At 40.1% G+C, this 18,774-nt stretch overlaps 1 protein-coding gene and 2 long non-coding RNA genes across 4 annotated transcripts; 1 reads left to right on the forward strand and 2 right to left on the reverse strand.

The window, feature by feature from the left end:
• Positions 1–1,028: 1,028 nt before the first annotated feature.
• Positions 1,029–5,808, reverse strand: LOC309696360. The gene is made up of 3 exons (XR_014273441.1): positions 5,441–5,808; positions 4,992–5,025; positions 1,029–2,486 (listed from the first exon to the last, which is right to left on the reverse strand). It is a non-coding gene; the product is annotated as an uncharacterized lncRNA (long non-coding RNA).
• Positions 5,809–9,760: 3,952 nt separating this feature from the next.
• Positions 9,761–10,305, reverse strand: LOC309696493. Its single transcript, XR_014273514.1, has 2 exons — positions 10,223–10,305; positions 9,761–10,171 (listed from the first exon to the last, which is right to left on the reverse strand). It is a non-coding gene; the product is annotated as an uncharacterized lncRNA (long non-coding RNA).
• A 4,467-nt stretch (positions 10,306–14,772) lies between these two features.
• On the forward strand, positions 14,773–18,174 carry LOC309696323 (uncharacterized protein). Of its 2 annotated transcripts, XM_082517511.1 has the most exons (3): positions 14,773–15,753; positions 15,852–16,056; positions 17,022–18,174. In XM_082517511.1, exon 3 carries the CDS (start codon positions 17,352–17,354, stop codon positions 18,045–18,047), a length of 696 nt encoding a protein of 231 aa, XP_082373637.1. In that variant the 5' UTR covers positions 14,773–15,753; positions 15,852–16,056; positions 17,022–17,351; the 3' UTR covers positions 18,048–18,174. The 2 variants fall into 2 exon arrangements, with proteins under 2 accessions (XP_082373637.1, XP_082373636.1); XM_082517510.1 differs by having other exon boundaries at positions 14,773–16,056.
• Positions 18,175–18,774: the final 600 nt, after the last annotated feature.

An 18,774-nucleotide genomic window follows, 5' to 3' on the forward strand; every position in this document is an offset into this window, starting at 1 on the left:
TGGGGGCGTTCCCCGAGGTGGCCTATCAGCCGCCAGATTGACCTTTTAAAGGGGATAGTGAGCGCAGAGACAAGAGGAGCGACGCACGAAAGGTGAGCAGGAGATAAAGAAACGCGTGTAAGCCCGCACATGTGTTGGAGGAACTGCTGCCTGACTGTGGGGGGCCACGAGTCGTTCGGCGATCCAGTCCCAATGGCAGGAACAACAACAGTGAGTGGCGATGGCCGCAATTCACAGCAGGGCAGGGGTGCCCCTCTGCCTGCATCTGGCTGTGCTACGAGGGAGGCCGTGTTCAGGTGTGGAGTGGGGCGGGACTGCAGTGACGCGCTGTCAGGAGGAGACATGTCTGCGACAGCAGCCCCCTCCTTGTTCTTCTGGCCGGCGTGGTTTCCACCCCAAAGAGAAATTCCTGTCCTGTTTCAGAAGAGCAACATGCTGGACTGTGGGATTATGGGACCGTGGGAGCGAATTTTAAAACTGTGTGTTTAACTCTGTGCCCTGAGCGCTGACTCACTCACTCCCCTCCCTCTTGTATGTGAACGGACTTGGAGGTGAACATTTAGGTCCACCAGCTTTAGCAGCCACATGTGCATTCACAGGAACACTTGTGGTTTAGGTTCAAGGTTCCTAAGCCAAATGTTTCCTCCTGCAAATATTTATTCAAGTTGGTGCATCATGTCCTGTCATCTTATCTTTGCACAATCTTGACTTTTTCCTCTCCCTGGGTGAGGGTGGATGTCTTTGGTATTCATTTATGTTCTTTACTTCTTTCACATCTTCATTTGATCCGGCTGCTTTTTCTATACTTTATGTTCTAAGTTCTACTTAGAGAAGTTAGAAGTTCTACTTAGAACATAAGGTAGAACTTAAGTTTTACTGTTCTAAGAAGTCATTTTCTAACATCAAGAGATATATAATGAAATCTTCTCTGCCACTCTGAAGAAAAACAATAACTTTAAATAGGCACAAACTCAGTGCTGAAAATGTTGGGAAGGTGTGGAAAATGCAAATAAAAACAGGGTTCCAACTCTCACAAACTCATATTTTACTCAGAGCAATACACAGAATCAGACATTTAAACTGAAATATTTTATTATTTAATGAAAAATATAAGATCAATTTGAATTTGTAGATACATATCAAAAGCTGCGATGGTGGTAACCCACCACTTGAGAAAAAAGGGCTCCTAAAAACAAATCGCTGGATGAAGATTTTGCAATAATAACAAGGATGCCCCTTGGGCGCCTCCTGGGCGAGGTTTTCCAGGCATGTCCCACTGGGAGAAGGCAGACCCAGAACACGCTGGAGAGATTATATCTCTCTGCTGGCCTAGGAGCACCAAGGCGTTCCCCTGGATAAGCTGGAGGGGGTGGCTGGGGAGAGGGAGGTCTGAGCTTCTCTGCTTGGGCTGCTGCCCCCACAACCCGGCCCCAGATAAGCGGAAGAAAGAGGATGGATGGAACATTTTGCAACCTGGGCCGGTTCTAGACAGGCATATATGAGGGGGCAGACGGAAATGTAAAGGAGGCAAAGGATGGCAACAGAGACAGGAAAGGGGTGGGGTGGTGGTGGGGTGCTCTGAATAACTGTTTTTGTCATGTAATTCGATTGTCAGGCATCTACCCTAAGAACTGACCAATGTTGGTGTCCCACCTGAAGACTAAGCCTCTGCTGGTCCAGCTCTTAGGGTCATTGAGGCACGCAACCCCCCCCCCCCCCCCCCCCCCCCCCCGCCCCCAACCATGTCAAGGGGGCTAAGAAACTGAAAAACACTTCTCATTATAGCCAACATACTAAAAAGTGTAAGCCAAGTTGTAAAAATAAAGGTCAATTCACCAAGTCTTGAAAAATAGAACTGAAAAACAGGATAAAAAATTACAATAAAGAATAAAGTAAAAAATAATCCAGATCTTTAGAACCAACAAAATAACATTTATCCTAGGATAGCCTAATTTAAATAAATTTGCAAAATAAAGTCAAAATAAAATAAGAGTTATCCATACATTATAGCCAATATTTACAAAGCTAAAAAGAGTTGGCATAGGATTTAAAAACAAAAACAAAAAAAATATGTCTTTTCCTATTTCCTTTTCCAATTCTCGAATAATTTGTAGAACACAACAGATTTAGAACAAAACATTTGAACTTTTTTTCTTCTTTTTTCTTCTCTTGTTTTAAACGTGTTTGCTTTGCAAGGAACTGAACTCTCTGTTTGCAACTGAACAGCTTCAGTCTCATCAATCTACTCTACAACAACAGTCTCCTGCTTCCCTTTCCAAAAACCTTTTTGCAGATTCATCCCAATCCATTTATAATCACATAAGGCTGGATATTAAGAACTTTTATCCGACCTCTCTCTCTCTAGACCTCACGTCGCCTGACAAGGTGTATAACATGTCTGTGGTCACTTGCGATGTTTCTGGAGCTGCATCACTTGATGTTCTTTTAGGTGGATTCGTTAAATAACGGCATGGTGTCTCTGTTTTCTACAGGGCAGAAAAATGTTTTTGTCAGAAAACAAAGAATTGTGTCTGTACAGAGCAAACTTATTATATTTAAACTGGAGTGAAAACCAAAATGAACTGTTTAACTGAATGAAAATAAACAAGACTTGAAAAATGAAATCCAAGAAATGAACATAAAATAAAGATATACTGGAAATGGTTTGACTGTTTAACTTGAGCCTGAGGAGTCATTTACTGAGCCGTGTACAGGGTGTTTTGTGATCTTCTAAAGTTGTACTTTGAACTGTGTACTTCTGGACCCTGTTACAGGAAGCATGCTGAGTTAAGTACATGGATGACTAGAAGAGGAAAAGATTCATCAGAGGAGCTCTGATATCATGATTCACCATGGCAACATGTAAAAAAACAGAGCCTCCATTTTAATAGACTGAGGAATGTGAGCATGTGACACTGTGTCATTTAGAGGGAATAAAAGAGTCTTTTTAATCATGGTCATCATCATCATCATCATCATCATCATCATGAGATATTAATATCCAAACTCCGGTGATTTTTTTTTATTAAATAAAAAACTATTGAAAAACTATTTCATTTTTTAAATAATTATTCAGTAAGAACTTAAACATAACACCTCTGTTTTTAAGAGCATTTCAATATTTCTGTCATTACTGGATTAACCTCCTAGGTGGACGCCAGATTTTGGGATGTCTAGACCAAAATACAAAATTTTACTCCACAAGGGCCTGATATCCACTTACGAGAATGTTATACTGACACTGTTCTATCGAAATTTAAAGAAAATGTCCTCATATGTTGATATAGGGAAAAAAGAAATATCTGGAAATTCTTTGTTTTTACATTCATCAGGTCCCAAACAGCCCAAATAGCAAAGAGAATTTAAAAATGCATGCCATATAAGAGTTCGGGTCTTAGGAGGTTAAAATGTTTTGTCCCCAGTTTAAATATTTACAATCTGATCTCATTTCTGCCTCACTGATATATGACGGCTGTCTTACACCATCTCTGCTATAGAGATGTTTTACTGAGTTACTGTTAATGGTCAGACTTCAACTGTAGTAACTGTTTCAGGTGTAGCTGAAGAAAAATACAAAAAGTTTTTAATTGATGTAAAGTTTAATGAGTTAAGGCGCACATGTGATGAGACGTGTCTGAGCTTTTATAGAACTATCTACATGTCAGTCACTCAATTTAAGATATTTCAGTATAATTTTAGAAGGATGAGACATTTTGTCTAAATCTGAGACTTTTATCATATTTGGATCCATCCTGCAGTGCAAGTGGACTCTGACCATGTAAGAGCACCTGAGCTGCCATTTCAGGGAATGTCACACGAGCAACTCCTGCACATATAAGGTTTCCACTGTTTTCAATCCACAGCCTAGTTTTAAAAATGTTAACTGTTATTATTATGATGATGATGATGATGATGATGATGATGATGATGATGATATAGAAGTGAGGACAGTGTCAACAACTGGAAAATATTTACACAGTTAAAAAAATCCTAACAGTTCCAAAATGTTCTTGCTATTTAACCTTTTATATATTTATATTAGTATGGTTGTTTTGCTGTCATGTCTCCAAAATCAAGTGTTGCAAAGGACCCAGAATTCTCTCTGCTCTCAAAAAGATTAATTTAGGATCAATCATTAATTTATTATAACGTCAGATTATTATATCTGTAGATAAAAATTTATTATAGACTCTCGTTACGAAGGAATTCTTTGCCTGGGTCCAAACTACCCTGAATGCTGTGAATATGAAGAGTAAGGAAGGGTAAACCAGAGACTGTTGCAGTGATAAACAGTAAATGTTTTCAGTGCAGAGAAACTGCCTCACAGTCTGTCGTCTGCATTACTGTCGACAGAGTTGTTAAAAAGATGGAGACCATAAATTTTATTTTACAGATTTTATTCTGATTCCAACAGACTGATCATCACATCAGTCATCATAAGTAAAACAAAAGGGGAAATAAGAGGACTGGGAGGTGCTAAATACAGATTTGCTTCACTCTGAGCTTTGATAGCAACTTTATAAATGAAAACATAAATGGTGCAGCAGGAGACAAACAACGTGTGAAAGTTTTATACAGTAACACATTGTGGCCAATCTCTAAAGTGATTAAAATTAACTCCAACCCTCAACAGTGCAATATTAAAAATCTCATTATGAGATATAAGATATTTCAACCCTGTGAAAGAGATTATTATTGTTGTTATCATTTTAGTTTTTAAAGTAAATGGCTAAACTGAGTTACAGCTCCTGACAAAATTTAGACATTTAGAGTCTGTCGTGTCTTTATGCAAAAGAGGCTTTGCATGGAGCTGGGCCAAAGCAAGCCCTCAATGTGAGACAGTCTCAGTGAAAACAAGAAAATGCATAGTGCTAACTATGCAGACCACCATCCTCACATCAGTGACAGTTTTTAGTATTATCACTGTAAAAGTGAAGTTAGGTGATGTTAAGGGAGCTGTACGGTGAATTAAGGAGTGTTGGTGCGTTTACCTTGTGCCACTGCTTCAAGTTCATAGTTTTGTGCCTGCAAAAGATTTTTATCAATTAGCAAGAAAGTTAACTCTGATAGAAAAAGTAAAAAACAGAATCTCTGTGCACTAATTGTTCACTCTTCATTGTATTTCTGCACAGTGTTAGTAGTTAGAGCAAACATAGATCATATTTGCAACCAGGCAGGAAACACAGAGTGCTCTAATGATGGTCTCAAGCCCAGATTAATCAGAGAGTTACATCAGGATAGCATAGCAATCTGTGTCTTTTTGGTTTCATAGTTAACTAAACAACAACAACACATGTTAATGCTATTAATAATGAGTAGAGTTGGATTCATGGCGACCTGGATGACTGTGCAGGTCAGAATGCAACAATGAAATAGTTTCATTAATTTAGACTGACAGAGTCTGGCAGCTGTAACATCTGTATATAACAGAGCCTTTTACCTGCTGATGTGCTGCTGCTTGATGATGCTGCCCCCCTCTGCTGGAGCTCCCCTCACTGATCCAGTTGATCTGCTGGTTGGTTGCTTCTGGTTTTTGATGTTTTGCTTTACTGATCATTTGTTGAGCAACGTTAAAACAGCCGTCCCAGTCTTTCCTTTTTATGTTGCTCGTGATTTCTTTAGTCAAAGTCTCATTTGCTTCTTTCCTCAAAAGCTCCTCCAGAACTTTTTTCTCTTCTTCCAAAATCAGTTTGTAGTAAAAAGTTTTCTTGTTGCACCAACTGTATTTTTTTATAAACCATTTTCTCCACCCACTCCAAGTCATGAAGAAAGCGACAACAGTCATGCCCAGGAGCAGAGAGTAACCAGCAAGCTGAAAAAGAAGCAACAATGCAAAACATAACAGCATTAATGTGTGTTTGCTGTAAATTTGTAAATTAAAAGTAGAATAAGAGCACATATATATACAAGAAGAAATCCTCACCTTTGACTTGATTTGCGCTTCAGTTTTTTGAGCTTCTTCTTCAGCTGTGTGGCTCCCAGGTTCACAGAACAGCTTACTCGTGTTTTCATCAGTGGTACAACAACCATACCAGTCTGTGAAAATCAATACAGCTACAATCCACAGCAGGCTGATTAGAAACGCTCTGATAACGCGCTTGAGTACAAGGCATAAAAACGTGGATGGATGTTTCGCGGTGCTCCGAAATGTCTGGTCTATCAGGAGCATCAGGAAAAATATTAAAAAAACAGGCACGACGACGATTTCATTGCATTCAAAAGTTCTGCAAGCGCACATCATACTCCGCAGAAAGAAAGCCATGGCGACCATCCCGATGACTGTCCCGGGGGTACCGATTTTTTCAGTACGAACATATTGCAGGAGTTTTTTAAACATCTTGAGCAGTTAGGTGCCTGCTGAGGCTGCAGCTTCTGTCCTGTAAAATTACAGCCACGGAAATATTTCCTATTTTCACACCAAGTATCACAGACTCTTTGAAATTCAGTTTAATATCTCAGTCCTATAGCAGCTGTGAAATGTGATGTGAGAATGTCCTTCAGTCCAACTGACGATAAGAACCCTCTTCTCCCACCCTCACATGAACGCTGCTCCCACAGGCAGCAGGACGCTAACGCAACGTGACGTCATGAGAAGGCGTTTATACAGCATTCAGTTCAAAACCATTTAAACTGTCGTGTCAATGAATTTCACGCTTTTCGTTCAGCATCTAAGGTGATTTAATCCACATAAATTTTATGCTGTGAAGAAATCACGTGTCACAACGAACTTTTTATTAATAACGAAAAATCCCAGAAGACAGAAGTGTGACAGATGGCAGAGAGACATGTTATGATGCATGGTTTAGGGCAGGAGGCAGAGCTGGAGTTGACAGATATATTTTAACTTAATGTTTGCACTGACTTTAAGTACATATGCTAGAAAGACTTCGTTCATTTGAAATGCTTGGACATTTGGCTAACAACAGCAGCAAGTCGATCTATAAGTGCTCTTTGGTTTGTCAGCGTTTTACACTGAATCTATCCCCAACACCACAGGAAGACAAATGTTTCCTGTCTTTCATACCAACTATCACCGGATGATCTCTAATTTCCTGCTTCTAATTAGGAAAGACTGAGCTCAGTCTGGAAGATTTTTAGGACAATAACCTAGGTTATTGTCCTAAAAATCTTCCAGGTCAACAGTTGCCTTCAGACCCTTTATTTTAAAAGATAAAGACCCTAAAATAATGGTGTAGGACAGAAACGTGGTTTCGAACTAGATACTTACTTCAGTAAGTAAAATGACAGTATGTGAAAGGACTGTGATGCAGCAGCGACCTCGAGTGGCTGCTGTCTGAATTACAGGTTCTCCAAGTTCCTCCTTCTCTTACAGCTGCTTTTAAAGTGTAATGACAACCTTTCACTTTTTAGGTTTAAATGCCATGAATAAGAATTTTCCTAAACATTTTATTTTTGCCACAATATTTGATCCATTTGATATCACAAAATGCTAAATGCAAAAAAAGGGAAGCAAAACATCAACATAGCCTAAAACAATTCCACAAAAAAGAAAACGGATGCAGATGGAAAAATCTCACTGTGTTCAAGCAAAATAAAATGATGAAAAATGTGCACAACAAAGCAAAATAAATACATATAAATAAAAGTGATGGCGATGGCTTTGCATGTGCACATCAAGGAAAATAAACTGAAGGCAAACATCCTGGTAATTGTGCTGAAGGTCCCTAAAAAGTTCTTAAATGTTTCAGTACAAAAAAACAAGTTTTTTTTACAGCACTTTCTTGATTTGTTTTTTACACATTTCTCACACTTAAATGTTTCAGATTATTAAACAGATTTTAATATTAGACAAAGGAAATACAAAATGCAGTTTTTAAATGATGGGTTTTTTGTAAAGGGGAAAAAGTTATCTAAAGCTAACAGAATGTTCATTGGGCAGCGCCAGAGGAGGCTGACAGAAACAGCTCACTCCTGTCACACTTATTATGCTTTCCCCCTATTTCACTAGCTGTTGGGGTCTGAGGTCTCTACCAGAGAAGCGGTTTCACCATCTCCCCATGTTTTTAAGAGGTTGATAAAACTGAGTGGCTCCTCCCATGTCTGACTGTGCCACTTCATAGTCGGCATAGCCCACTAGCCATGTGACCACAAAGGGCATCTCGATGCATGCTCAATCATCCATGTAAGTAAATCCCATAAATTCATACAACTCTTGCAGTGTGGCCCTTTAAACATCCACAAAGCTGCCCCTCGATACCAGCTGCAGGCTCACTGTTACCGTTTGGGCTTTGCCCTATAAGAGGGGCAGCAGCTGCAATACCCAATCCTCTGGAAGCCATCGTTGCCTGAAACTCCTCTATGAAAGACTAGGTAACGTCCCCCTGTCCCATCTTGTGTAGCACCACTGCTGAAGCAGGAGGGAGTGAACAATGATCCCAGACTGAGTGATCATGTTTTCGAGCACCTGCATCTGCTGCTCAATCATGGCCATCAAAACATAGACACATGAGAAGGTGGCTGTAGCTCAGGTGGCAGAGCAGGTCAGCCACTAATCAGATGGTCGGTGGTTCGATTCCAGCCAAATATCCTTGGGCAAGATACTAACCCCATGTTTGCCTACTGGTGGTGGTCAGAGGGCCCAGTGCTGCCAGTGTCCGGCAGCCTCGCCTCTGTCAGTGCACCCCAGGGCAGCTGTGGCTACAATGTAGCTGCCATCACCAGTGTGGGAATGACTGAATGTAGTGTAAAGCGCTTTGGGGTCCTCAGGGACTGAGTAAAGGGCTATACAAATGCATTTATATCAGGGACCATTTGGAGCCAGAAAGTGGCTGAGTTCTTACAAACTTCTCTTTCTAATCACCATCTTTCTTCTTCGTTTTACTATCTCCTCATGTATAACTTACTAACTCTCAGCTGTCAACACTGTAAAGCCCCAGTGTTTACCACCCGGGATGCACAGAGTTGATTGACTCCAAACGGTTTATCCATTTATTAGAATGTTTTGATTTTAAACACACATTCCAAAGGGGACATCCTCGAGTTGATTTTTTTTCCACAGAGTTTTCAATGTCACAGTTGCAATGTTCAAGATGTGACTGTCTCTGATCATTACTGCATATTTTCAGAAGTATTTTGTTCATCTGTCAAAAAAAAAAAAATACAAACCAAATTATCAACAAGTATCATGTCAGTGATAGCAACGTGTACATTATCATTATGGTCATAATGTGAGGAAATGATGGAGAACTTCTCTAATACAATTTCCCAGATTATTGACCACATTTATCCTGTCAAACTGTAATGTATGCTGCCCACCAAAAGCTCCCCGGAGAAACAATTCAAAGGTAAAGATGCCAAAAAGAATCTACAGGAGCGATGAAAGAATTTATTAGTCCTTTATCTTTCCAGGTAAAAATTTCCCTTGAGGTTAAAATCTCATTTCCAAGAGAGACCTGGCATCATGGTCATGGCAATAAATTACATTTTGAAAACTACAAAAATGCACTTTACTGCTACAACAATCAAATCAAATCAGCCAGCCAATCATCTCCCAGCTAATCAACTGGTCTAATTCTGCTTTTTATTTTCATTCATTGATAAACTGAATCCCTCCAAAACCATACCAACTGAATTTCTTTCAGTAAATAATTGTGATGAATTTGGATCTTTCTACAACAACAACAACATTTCTAATATTAGAGGTAATATCCACATTCTGTGGAGCTGAGTATTGTTAAGATTCATTATTGAGGAAGGGTACAAGAGGTGATCGAAGAATAACCACACCGATCCGGCCGGGTGAAGTCAAACGAAGATTTTAATGAATACACGCGTGGGAAGACAACTCTGTACGCAGACAGGAAGTAGTCTTCGACTTAATCAAAGCATGAACAGATATTTTATAGCATCAGGGTTTGTTTACTGACGCCCCTTCATGCGTCACAGATACATTTTATACATAGATCAGATCAACATCATCATGACTTTTCACCTAGAAAATCATCTTCTATTTTCATGGCTAGCCCTTCCTGTCTACCTTTCAGTTCTTGTCTTGTTCCTCTTTCTTGCCGAGACACCAAGAAACGGTTCCTCTTTTACCAAGACAATTTTGCAGTTACAGCCAAACATAACTAACCTCTTCCTCTAAATAAATCTAATTTAAAGTGTGTGTGTGTGTGTGTGTGTTGACCTCACATGCTCTTTGTGTCACCTCTTCACCTACTGTCTGTGTCTCGTCCTCAAATGCTCTTTCTCAATTCACCTGTTGCACTTCTGACCTTTTACCAGACCAGAAGCTCACTGAGACTATGTGTATGTCTTCTACTAAATAAATGTTTTAATTATACATGCATGTGGTGCTGCTCTCTCTCCCACTCTCTTTCTCTCTCCCTTTGCTCTCTTGAGGACTCAGATGCTGCTCATTATCCCCAGTTGGTACCTGGGCTCACTCAATAACCTGTATGGATTTTATGTAGTGCAGGTAGGGGTGGGCAACTCCAGGCCTCGAGGGACAGTGTCCTGCAGGTTTTAGATGTGTCCTTGATCCAGCACAGCTCATTCAAATGGCTGAATGACTTCCTCAACATGTCCTGAAGTTCTCCAGAGGCCTGGTAACGAACTGATCATTTCATTCAGGTGTGTTGACCCAGGGTAATCTCTAAAACCTGCAGGACACTGGCCTTCGACACCTATAAAGCACAGTTCCTGTGATTTGGTGCTGTACAAATTAAATTGAATTGAATTTAACCAATTCAGACATTATAAAGGCTAGGTTAGGCTTCCGAACAATCTGAAACCCATCTCCACAGGTGTTACTGTGGAGATGGGAGACAAGCCCTGCACAATTCCAATCAAAGCTATTTATTACACCAGCCAGCCAGCAATTGTGATCGATACTTATTTTGAAGAAAAATAATGTTAACATTCGTGTTGCTCACAATAAGTCAATTTAAAAAGAAAAACATTAGGAAATGATGCTGTGTTTACTGTAGTAACCACGCAGGTTTACCGCCGTTCGTGGGGTCAGTCGACTTTCCTTCTGTGCACAGCCCTCAACTTTGGTTGTGTTTAGCTGATTTTTGAACTTTCCAGGTGTTCGTGTCACCAAGTCTGTTCTTCGTACTATCAAGCTAGAACCTGGCATAGTTGTTCTAGCTTGATAATGTTCTGAACCATGAACAACCTTTCCTGTTGTTTATTCTGCAATGAATGCTGCATCCTGTAACACTGGCATGAAGTTTTCCTGTGAGTCTGGTGTTTTGGTTAAAGTGTTTCTGAGATATTCAAACCAGAAGCATAAGGGAGAATTAAAAAAAAAGGAAAAGCGAAAATCTGATTTTCCACTAAAAATGTTAAGAGATCACCTGTAATTATTGGATTTGTTTTCTTAATATGTTTTAACAGTATAAATATATTCCTTATGGCAGCACAGTATGTGAGTAATGGATCATAGTGAGGATGACATCACCTGATGCACCAAATAAAGTTTTCTGGTGAAAGTTGGAAAAAAAAAACCCAAAAAAAACAGAGAATAGCATCGTATCTGCCGGCGCCTAGAAGCAGTCTGTACGCCACCTGTTGAAAATGGGGTGACGCGCTCCAAAAACTCATTTAGTCATGTTCGCATGATCTGGGTGTTTTGAACCTGCGCTTCAGACGCTCAAGACAGTGTTGAAACATCTATTTCGAGCTTACCATCTCTATCTACTGTGATAAAGTCTACTCTCCACTGCTGTGTAATCAATTATTGTAAATGTAAATGTTATCAGGAAATGATCAGACAGGAGAGGGTTTTCAGGAAACACTGTTAAATGTTCAGTTTCTATGCCATATGTTAAAACAAGATCTAGAGTGTGATTAAAGTGGTGGGTGGGTTCTTTTACATTTTGAGAGAAGCCAATTGAGTCTAATAACAGATTAAATGCCATGTTGAGGCTGTCATTTTTAGCATCTACATGGATGTTAAAATCACCCACAATAATTATTTTATCTGAGCTCAGAACTAAATTAGATATAAAGTCTGAGAAATCAGAAACTCTGTGTAAGGCCCAGGTGGGCGATAGATGATAACAAGTAAGACTGGTTTCTGAGTTTTACAGCTGGCACCGAAATAAAGCACCGAAATGTGCGCTGCTTTTCGGTCTGGTTACTACCGTTTATGACAGAACCGGTGCCATCATGGCACTGGATACCGGTACCCATCCCTACTTCGCTGTGTATTTTGTCTTCCAGGTTTCCTTCAGTTGCGCAATTTTGCTTCCTTGGTTGTTCCGGGTCACCTTTTGTTAAATCAATAAAATCTGTAAACTGGTGCGAAATGACGTGCACCTGCACTACAGCGATGTTAAGAGTTTACTTCTATGTTTAGAAGATAAATTATTGAAATTAAATAATGATATTCAGCGAGTTTAATTATTTTACAATGTAACGCAAGTACATTGTAAGTAACTGTAATTAAAATACCTAAAAATGAACAGTAATTAGTTACTCTACTTTTTCAGTGGAAAAGTAATTTAATTACAGTAACGCTTTACTTAGTAATGCATTACACCAAACACTGCTTACAACACTTTATACCTTAAAATATAAAGTGCCTTGAGGCAACTGTCGTTGTGATTTGGTGCTATTTTGACCCGTGGGAGGCACCTATTGCAATAGGATGGAGCCGTAGCCATACAGTCAGTTCACAAGGCTTTAATATTAATATGAAACTCAACAGGTAACGGTAGAACCTAAAAAAAATTAAAACTACTTTATTAAATACGGGTAAAACTGTAAAATTGTATGATTGTAAGTGTATGTAAATAAGATTTAATTTAATTAAATGTTGACTAGAACTATAAACATTAGCTGAGTAACTAAATCCATGAACACAATTCAAGGGTTAACAGAGACTGTGATACTTGGTATGAAAAACAGGATACATTTGGCTTCCTGTGATATGGAGTTGTGTCAGGAAGAGCATCCGGGGTAAATTTCTGCCAGATCAAACATCACTTTCAAACCTGACTGAGCTGCTGCTGTTAGACAAATGTGCCACTGCTTGAAAGGAAAACTGACCAACAGCTAAAGTCTAAGTATTATTTTCATCCCTCACTCAGATTTATTTATGGCATGATTTTATCAATTTTGGATCAATTCACCTAACTGAGATTTAACATGTAATCATATAAAATAGTGTGTCTATACTGGTAAAGGTAAATGTGCTTTCTGGCCTCTGCTGGGTCCCAACAGGACCCCTGAACACTGATGGGGACCTCCCTGTATGTTTCCTGCTCAACACGCTAACACTCTTTGTCTTTACTGTTGGGGTTTCTGAGCACACACAGGTTCTACCGGTGCTCTATGTTCTCATATTTAAATGCTAGTGATTTATGTGACCTTGGTGGAGGTGAAAATATCTTCACAATATAAATCTACCTGTTGATCTTTGTGTGTTCCTCCGTGTCCTCTGATTTTTTTGCTCTCTTGGACAGGAAATAAATAGGTTACTAGCTAACGTGGATTCACAAAGACAAATGACGTGTGAGGAAAATGACAGCTGGCTCAACCTGTATTTGATCTTCTCTTGCAGGAGCAGGACACTTGTCAATACATCCCTGAAACCCATTAAAATCTAATAATGATAAAAATAAATAAACAAGTAGCCTATACGAAGACATAACGTTAACGATGACTAGATTACTGTATTCCAATGCATTTTAGATAGCTGTACACAATACGCGTGCATTTTAAATTTATCTGCGGAGTTAATTCGATAATAAAACATAAATAAGTTATATTGTAAGATATGTATTGGAGTAGTACTTTGATAAAGAAGAATGATCTGTAACCCCTTACTGTTTGTCTGTTTGGGGCTTTTCATCTTTATCCATTCCTGATCTGGATTTTTAGTTTCAACATGGTTTCATTAATAAAAAGTCGGTCATGTTACGCCATCTTTTCACAAAATAAAACAGGAAACATGGAAACTAGACATGATAACACAAACTTAAACCTAAAACACATAAAACTAGACAAGAACCCAAACATAGAGACCAAGGACACAATAATAAATAATTCCTGCCTTTAACCTCAACTAAAAGCTAAATATGAATAACACAAGAACTATAATCACAAATCTAACATGAACTGAATACAAAACTATACTCAGAGCGCTGGGACACCAAAAATAACTGGATCAACTTATATTACTGTTACAGGTTACATGATTGTTTTGTCCACGACATTTGCACATTCCTTACCTCTACGAGAATCCTCCACTGCTCTGAGGATTACCCAGAATTTCTTACCCTTTGTAAATATTGCAGGGTGACTTTTGCAACAGTAGGTGGTGCCAATGTCCCATTTAGCGGGATTTAACTTGAACTCTATTTAACTATGTTACACTTCCATGGCCTTTAAAAAAAAAAAACTGTTCTAACAAACCGAATCATAGACTCAATGCTTTGTCATGCAAACACATTTTCTTTCACAAGAGGAGCACTATGGCACTATCCACTCTTTGTAGGCTCATCTTTTAATCTTGTTTTCATAATATTATCTGTGTGGAAAATGAAAAGAAGAGACAGAAAGAGAGAAAAGAGGCAGGAGGTGGGTTGAGGCTGAAACAGAGAGACATGCTGCATCTTTAACGAAACACACTCAAACCATACACAGCACCTGAAAGATAAAGACAAAGAAAGGTACACAAACAAACACTGCGTTTTCTGTGTGTGTAAGACAGCGAATGTTCTTGAAAACGAGGGTGATAGACTGCTATAATGCCCCCAGTGAGGCAGGTAAAGACCCCGGATACATGGCCTTCCACAGCTCCACAAGAGTGCCAAAGACCTGAGGCCACAGATCTTAAAAAAAAATGCCGCCCTGTCGTGCTTGAACATGTTGCTGGTTTTTCAAAGTAGCATGCTGATGGTCTAAAACTGTGGGAGCAATAGGTTGGTATTTTATGTGTGTGGGTGTGTTCCCTGTCTTGCTTCAACATGCTGATGCCTCAAATAACAAATGAAATGCATCCCAAAGCATAAACAGTTTGAACATCTAGGTTTGTCATTAAAAGTAAAAGATCCTAAAGAGAAACAAGTAGTTGGGGATGTTTGGTTTAAATTTATGGTAAATGGGCTGATTCTTACTCTCGGGCAGCACTCAAAGCGCTTTATACAACATACCACATTTACACAATCCGTTTTTTCTATGCTTTTAAGTGCTTCCAAAACAACATTCAAACATTGACACACCGATGGATGCATCAGAGAGCAACTTGGGGTTAGTATCTTCCCCAAGGACATTTAGCATGCAGACTGTGGGAACCAGAGATCAAACTACCAACCTTCTGATTCGCAGATGACCTGCTGTACCTCCTGAGCTATAGCCATCCCAACCTGTATCTATTCATGTAGATACAGGTTGGTTTTCCAAAGCATTTGTTTTTCCTACCTTTTTCATAACATTATTAAACATATATAGTTCTACTGCCTTGTGCTGAATGAGCCAATCACATGACCAAGTCTTGATTGGAAAATGTATTTATTTATTTATTCAAGTTCAAAAAGTAATGGTGTACTTGAGTAAGTACAAATTAGTCTTGATGCGTGCTCAATCATCCAGGTAAGTAAATCCCAAAAAGTTGATTCTGTTCATCTGGACGTTGCGTTTTCAGTGAGAGAAACATTTCATCAGTCATCCAGGTGACTTATTAAGTCTCAGCAGACTGGCTCAGCAGGTTTCCCCAATCTTATAAACATTTGCACAATGACTGAGACTAGCACCACCGAATGAACAATGGACTGTGAGGTCAGTTCTTTGATCATTAATATGCAAATTGTCATGACCATTGATCAACAACTACTGATCAAAGACCATTGATTAATGGCCACGAGTACTATTCACAGAGAGTTGGGGAATGGCTGCAAACAACCTCTGGCAAAGCAGATGGCACAACACAGAAGAGCTAACTCATCAGGCCAGGACTCTGCAGTCTGTTTACACCTACAGGCCAGTGGACAGTCTTCAATGATGAGGATGTAACATCCTGGACAGGGAGGAACGCTGGTTTGAGCGCGGAGTCAAGGAGGCCATTGATCAATGGCTAGCCAAGTGGGGTTTTTTTGTTTTTGTTTTTTAAGTTTGATACTTGCCATAAATCTCTAAAAATCAAACCTTGGCTTAATTTCTTTTCCTAAATCCCTCTTCCTCCTCATCTGTCTGTAGCTCTGATGTATCACAGGTCAGTGATGCTTTTAGTTTTTCTCTTGACTTTAGGTAATCACCTACTCAGAATTCACAAAAGATTAACAATTACTTCGTTGCCACAAATTCACATAAATGTTCTGATGCAAAGCTCTACTTCAGTTTCTTTGAAGAGGTAGGGAATGTGACCAAAGTGAAGCTTTATGGATAACGCAGAACAAAGCAACTGGTACAATTTTCATCTCTAAATGAATATTTACCAGTTCTTGGGAGGACTGGAATCGTTCTTGAGTTTCTAGTCTTCTCCTGTCCTCATTTTTTTTTCATACGTTTCATACGCAACTACAGCAAGTTAGCTACACCACTCACCACGCTCACATCCACTAAGAGACCATTTCTTTGGACTCCTGAGGCTGAAGCTGCCTTCGAGAGATTCAAGGACCTGTTTACCTCTGCCCCGGTGTTGCAACACCCTGACCCTAATAAACCATTCGTCCTAGAGGTAGACACTTCTGACATTGCTGTTGGTGCCATTCTCTCGCAACGCACTGGGCCACGAGCCAAGTTAAAGCACTGTGCCTTTTTCTCACGGCGCCTGTCGCCTGCCGAACGCAACTACTGTGTTGGTGATCAAGAGCTGTTAGCCATAAAGTTGGCCTTGGAGGAATGGCGCCACCTTCTGGAGGGAGCAGAGCACCCTTTTGTTATTTTCACTGATCACAAAAACCTCATTTACCTCAGAACGACGAAACGGCTTAACGCCCGCCAAGCCCGATGGTCTCTGTTTTTTGACCGTTTCAACTTCTCCCTCTCTTTCCGCCCAGGTCATAAGAATGCTAAAGCTGATGCTCTTTCCCCGCAATTTGCTCCAGACACGGACCAGACCGTACCTCCTTCAGTGCTGCCCATGGCTTGTCAAGTGGCGTTTCTGGCCCTCCAGGATGAACCCGACCCAGGAACACGGCCTCCCGGACGCTGGTTCATTCCTTCGGCTGCTCGTGCTCCAGTGATCACATGGGCATGCGACTCTCGATTCTCCTGTCACCCTGGAACTGCCCGTACCACTGCCCTGATCAAGCGCCACTTTTGGTGGGAGTCCCTGGAGCGCTTCATGTCCATGATTCTCAAGTGCTTTACTAACCCAGGATTCTGGGAAGTAGCTAGCCGGTCGTCACGGCAAAGCTACGAGAGCGTCTCTCAGCATGGGCCCGAAAAAAGTTCTGTCAGCCGAGGAAGGAGACGATATTAAGAAGTCGCTGGAGTTTATGACAGAGGAGATTTCTACTGTCAAACTGCAGCAGAAAGCCATCCTGGACCTGGTCGAGGAAGTTAAGGCTCTCCGCATCCAGAACGCCGAGAAGGATCGGCGGCTGGCGTACCTGGAGAACAGAGTGGCGGATTTGGAGCAGTACACCTGGATGAACGATGTTATCATCACGGGGCTTCGCATCAAACCCCGGTCATACGCCCGGGCGGTCGCCACTGACAATGTAGGAGGGCCAGGAGAGGAAGATGTCAACTCCACGGAGCATCAAGTGGTTACCTTTCTACGGTCCAAAGGCGTGGAAGTGGATTATAACAACATTGAGGCTTGCCACCCTCTACCCCGAAAAAATGACAGTAACAAACCAGCCATCATTGTGAGATTTGCAAACAGAAAACAGAAAACAGCACTGTTAAAACAAGGAAGGAAACTGAAAGGATCCGATGTCTTCATGAACGAACATCTGATAAAAAGAAATGCGGACATTGCCAGGAAAGCACGTTACTTGAAGAAACAGGGAAAAATTCAAAATACATGGACCACCAACTGCGAAGTATTCATTAAACTCAATGGAACACCGGAACAAGCCAAAGTGTTGGTCATCAGAAATATGGAAGAGCTGGACAAATACTGAGGTCAACTTACTCTGGAGGTATGAATACACATGTGACGTGACACACAACACAACACATGGCACAGTCCAAAAGAACTTCATCTGCATCCGGCAACAATATCAACATAACTCATTAGAATTCTCTTTATGATAATCTGGAACTGAGAACATTTCGATACACAGACCATAATGCTCTAGACTTAGAAAAGGATATAGACCCGGAAAATAATTTCTTCTACAACATCAGCTGTAACTGCTGCTACTTCACTGATGAACAGTTTAAGCACACCATCAACACGGAAAATAAATTATCAATAATCCATTTTAATAGCAGAAGTCTGTATGCCAACTTCAACAATATAAAGGAATATCTAAATGAGTTGACAAATCCATTTGGAATTATTGCCATTTCTGAAACATGGATCAATGCGGAGAAAGGAATGGACTTTGGACTGGAGGGATATGAAGTGAATTTTGTAAATAGAAGGAACAAGAGTGGAGGGGGAGTAGCTGTGTATGTGGATAAAAACCTAAACTACAAGGTGGTAGAAAGTATGACAACTGTAATTGATAATTTACTAGAATGTATAACAATTGAAATTTATAAGGAAAAAGAAAAAAATGTAATAATTAGCTGTATATATAGAACACCTGGCTCTAGTATTCAAGTATTTAATGACTTCATAGAGGAAATATTCTCTAAAACAAATCAAAAAGTTATGTTTATCTGTGGTGATTTTAATATTGA

This window comes from Aulonocara stuartgranti (assembly GCF_965226115.1).
Source record: "Aulonocara stuartgranti genome assembly, chromosome: 20".
NCBI classification, from domain to species: domain Eukaryota; kingdom Metazoa; phylum Chordata; class Actinopteri; order Cichliformes; family Cichlidae; genus Aulonocara; species Aulonocara stuartgranti.